The following is a 4,782-nucleotide window of genomic DNA, read 5'->3' on the forward strand; positions in this document are numbered from 1 at the left end:
AAATTGTTACATCACGCATTTTCTAAGCTCTGGCCAATATTATTTACTCCAAGCATACAACGCCCTTAGTGAATTTGTAATGGCAATCATTTCTACAACTATTCCAATACACACCTCCCACGTTATCCAGTAGTGGTCACTGTCTGGACTGAGACTTGCCTCCCATCTTGTGAATTCGCAGTCTCTGTACATTGTCAGATAGAGAGGCGACATAGTTGCAGTGTGTGGCATTCTTCTCGTTGGTGTGCCATCATTTGCAATCTTGATATCATTTTGTAGACACCAGTTTATAATGCGATTTCCCGCAGTATCAATTGGGAGAAGTGGGTTCGATGATTCATGATGTGCGTTTGTATCTGATCCTATTAGTAGTTTTCTGTTTGAGCTTTCAAGGCTTTCAAGCGTGGATGTAGTGAAATCTTCCTTTTGTTGGAAGTAAGCTGATTTTATAGTTAACATTAGATCAGCTGTAAACATCATTTTTTCTGAGACTCTTTTCGGCAGACCCTCCTTCCTCGGACCTTAGATGACTCCCACGCCATCTTTGGCTAACATTGATATCCCACCACCATGCGTAGAGCGTGCCTTCCCCATGTGTTGGTATTCACTAATTTTTAATGAGAAGCACTCTTCTGTTGCCAAGTGTGTCTCCTGCAATAGACGGAACAATACCATATACTCATGAAGCTTTTTCTCTAAGGCGATCCGCTTAGCCTGTGAGAGACCCCCAGCATTCCACTGGGCTCCACGAATGCTGGGACCGTGATTCTGTTCTACATCTCCCTTAAGTAGTAGAAGCCTATTTATCCCAATCGAGGCACGGCCGCACGTGCATAGATGTATTCGTAGAACTTCATCACTCCAGAGTGCCGATGCTGCTACTTGCTCCTTCTTTGGTCGCTGAAAGCCTGTTTCCAGCCCCAATCCTGTTGAACTAGGTATAATGCGTGCACTTGGCTTCCTCCTAGATAGAGTGCTAGGCCCTGGCCCCAAGATGAGGTGTCCAGCGTCACCTAGGAAATATGAAAATTGTATTAAAATATACAAGATAGTGGCATATGCGTGTAAATTAGTTCCATTATAATTTCATTTAATTTGTTTTTACGTTATTATATGAATATTATCTGTGCCTGAGGGTTGTAATAGTAATAGTAAATAACAATAATGACAATGATAATATTAATAATAAAAGAGCGCTTGACGATTGCATATATACTAATATTATAATAGTGGTGGTGAATGTCTAGAAAAACACAGAATATAGGCACTTAAAACAATAGGAATAGTTTGATGAGGCTGGTATCCATGTAGCTGCAATTAGTTTTGTGTTAGGCGAAAGAAACAGGTAAATTAGATGCGAAAATGGTACTGGTGCATCCTGTCACCGAATAATGTATATGCAAAGTGATATGAAATACAAGCGAAGAAAAGCTAGAGAATTTTTTATAGAAAAGATATGAAGAAAAAAGTTATACAAGGAACTGGAAGGAAATTTTTTTGGATTTTTTTTAATGAGTTGTTCAATCTGCACTCAATCTCAGGTGAGCTTTAACGCCAACAAACGCTTATTATATAACTTTTAAGACTGTTGTTGTTTAACAAGATACACTTTTGAGGAGCAAATAAGTAAAAAGAAGTCCACAAACACTATACACAAACGCATATAATGTTCAATCTGAAATCTAGAAAGATTTTTTTAAATCAAAGCCTCTAATGATATAAAAGTTCTAATTAAAAAACAACACACAATCCGAAACCCTAAGAATAAACAATCTCCAATAACAATATGGCGTGCAATAGCACTGTTAGGTGCGATAAAGGGGACAACAAAAGAGGTTGAGTCAGTCTTCAGCGCAAATGTGGCCGCCGACATGCACCTTCCCTACTCAGCACTAGTGATCGCAAACCCAGATCCAGAAGTCCAGAAAACGGACGGATCGCTCGACAGCAAGATAGACAAGCTGCTCCGAATGAATATCACAAGAGTGAACGACAACTAGTAGAGAAATTTCCAAGGAACGACAGAGGAACCAACGATGTAGAGTCGTAACAAGCTACGGCAGCTCGGGGTCGGCAGAAACGTTACAGCAGACTAACCTCAAAACTGGCATACAAGAAACGACTCCGGCCGACGAAACCGAGTTCTCCTTGGCCCGAACGTGAAAGAAGCAACTAAGTTCTACAGCCCAGCCACCTCTTCGCCAGCACAGGTCGAAATGCACGGCAACATTGTATCTGACATCATTTGCATCTTCGGAAGACACACCCCGACGAGAGCGAATTACTGTCTGTAAACAGAAGGTCTCGCAGGCTAAGCAGCTGCACAAGAAATAGGGAAAGCGCAGGAGTGCTGGAAAAAGAAACCGGCACCGGGGTATAGGGCTGGCGCACCGAACAGAAAAACTAGAACGCTAAGCAGGCAGTGCCAGACGCACCGCAGGCGTCTGCTATCCCAGCGGGGCATGCAGGTTTGCCAGGGAAGAGCCGAGCCGCGAAACCAACTTGCAGCGGCCAATTAGACAAAAAAGCGGCATAGGCATTCACGTTAACCCACACGGGAAGCAAGTGCAGCGGCGGATACACATAGCACAAAATACTAGGACGCAGAAACAAAGGGGTTTTAGTAGACTACAGAAAACTACCAAAATGCTCAACAGGAAAATCCTGGACTACCCATATCAACACAGTGATCAAAAAGCTTAGCATACTGGCTAACATTGTCGGAAAAGCCCAAGCAGTTATAAGCAACATAAAAGCGTTCGAAACGCAGACGAAACCAACTTTTTGATGGGATATTTACTCACAGAATAATCGTATAGGCGTTCTACCAGTGCACCAAAAAACAAATTATACAAAAAAAGCAAATGTAAACCGAAAAACCCAACGCCCACCGAATGCACAAGAGGTGCCTGCAGCTACAGTGCGCGCAAACAGGCTGGCAAACCTAAGCAAGGAGCAGCACAAACAGAAAATGCGGAACAAAAACCCCTTGATTTTACTACCCAACGCGATGGGTACGCAGCAGCAGCCGCAGGCCACCGTAAGCTACCGTAGCCAATGTGGCACCGACGGAGCAAAGAAACTCGGAGATCACTTTCATCAAGGTTCCAGCACAGGAGCACCATACCAAACAGGCGCAGTCAGCAGCACTAAAGCAAACAACCGAGCAGAAAACAATGTTGTGACTCAAACGTAGCCAACTTCCGTACTCTCACCTTATTTGTGAAGGGTACAGGGCTGAGTTTACAAGCAATAACCATAAGTACAATCCTTTCTTTATGAGACATGGACGTAGTAGTAACACAACAAAGGCGCTAAATTCATATGCTGCGACATTGAAACAGGGAATTTAATAAAAACCTGCATATTTCAAGCTACCGGGTGATACCTAACTTGCATACCAGACTGCTTCTATAGCTTTACTCCACACAAGAAACTCCAGCAGAAATGGAGCTCGTGGCGCTATCAACTGCAGCCTTCGTGATTTTTGTAGCACATACAGGCGCCGAAACGGCACAGGATACGGCAAACAAAATAGCCACACCGTGTCACGAAGTTCTTTTCCTTGCAGCCGCAGCGGACGCAGCCGAAAACCGAGCCAGTCGGGCAGAAGCAGTGCTCCAGGAGCTGTATAGGGACGCGCAGCGACTCTCAACAAGGCTGGCATGTGAACCAGCCCTGACAAAACAAAAAGCGTTAATGTTGTTGCTCGCGACCACAAAGGAGACGACGGCAAGGGTCACAGACGAACTCGAGAACAAAGCGAAGGCACTTAAGGCGGCCGCAAACACCCTAAGGCGACGAGCCCAGCAGGTACATACGCTGAGGAACAACAACCACAAAGCAACCAGCTACGGCGCAGCGACAGCCAACGACGCTGCCACGGAAGACCAGATCGGAAGTGGAAACGGCAAAACATGCAAACTCGTAGTAAGCGGCGACACGCCCAAAGACAACAGCTGCACAGACGACGGCGTCAAAACCAGCGATCTGGAGGCAGCGGCATCAGCCCTAAACGAACTGGAAACGGTGAAGCTGCTACCCGACAAGGCCTTCGGATTCAGTGGGATCGAAGTAACGATAGCAGTGAAAGGCAACCCGGCAACGCTAGCCAACCCTTTAACCGACAACAAAGGCTGCGGCACGGTTGGAGACATTGCCAAAGACGCAGCAGCTGCAACCAACGCCATCGGACTAACGAAAATAGCCCGAGCAGCGACAGAAACCACAACAACAACTGTGTACATACGAGGCGGTAACAGCAAAAAAGATAGCTGCACACCCCAAGAACAGGCAGGCAAACAGATGATCATCACACAGGCAGCGACAGCCTACGCGCTATGTACCATAAAGGAGACTAGTATAAACCTTCCAACACGTCCGCTCAAAAATAAACCTAAAGACTTCTTTGGCAGAGCCGACATGCAACAACTCGCTGTGCTACTGAACACAGGCAACGCAGAGAAGTTTCCAACTGGCGCCGCAGCAGAAGCAGAAGTTAAGCAAATACTAGGGGAAGAAGACAAGACATTTGAGGAGCTCTTTTTCGCGACTGCAAGCGACGCAAAACTATCATTCAAAGTAGGAACTGACACAATCGAGGGAGAAACAACGAAGCTGCAGCAAGAAGGCAAACATGGAAGGGCTTTGGCTTATTGTTATGGCCGAAGCATCAGGGAAGTAGAGGAATCAGCCAAAAAATTGGCGAGTAGCAATTCTAACAAAAACAAAGCAACAGACACACCTAAATCAGTAGACGAATGCAAAAAACACTTAACAGAG

The 4,782-nt window shown here is 45.3% G+C and overlaps 1 protein-coding gene and 1 pseudogene across 2 annotated transcripts in view; one reads left to right on the forward strand and one right to left on the reverse strand.

Annotated features, from left to right (window-relative positions):
- TEOVI_000121100:pseudogene overlaps positions 1-594 on the reverse strand; it is an 863-nt pseudogene extending 269 nt beyond the window's left edge. The window contains exon 1 of the mRNA in view: positions 88-594. Coding sequence covers positions 88-594 — 507 coding nt within the window. The remainder of the gene's footprint in view (positions 1-87) is intronic.
- A 2,853-nt stretch (positions 595-3,447) lies between these two features.
- TEOVI_000121200 (variant surface glycoprotein (VSG), putative) overlaps positions 3,448-4,782 on the forward strand; it is a gene marked incomplete at both ends in the record, with an annotated part of 1,632 nt that continues 297 nt past the window's right edge. Inside the window, one exon of the mRNA XM_067224486.1 lies at positions 3,448-4,782. Coding sequence (XP_067080587.1) covers positions 3,448-4,782 — 1,335 coding nt within the window.

This window comes from Trypanosoma equiperdum, assembly GCF_001457755.1.
Source record: "Trypanosoma equiperdum strain OVI genome assembly, contig: ctg_312, whole genome shotgun sequence".
In the NCBI taxonomy this organism is placed as follows: domain Eukaryota; phylum Euglenozoa; class Kinetoplastea; order Trypanosomatida; family Trypanosomatidae; genus Trypanosoma; species Trypanosoma equiperdum.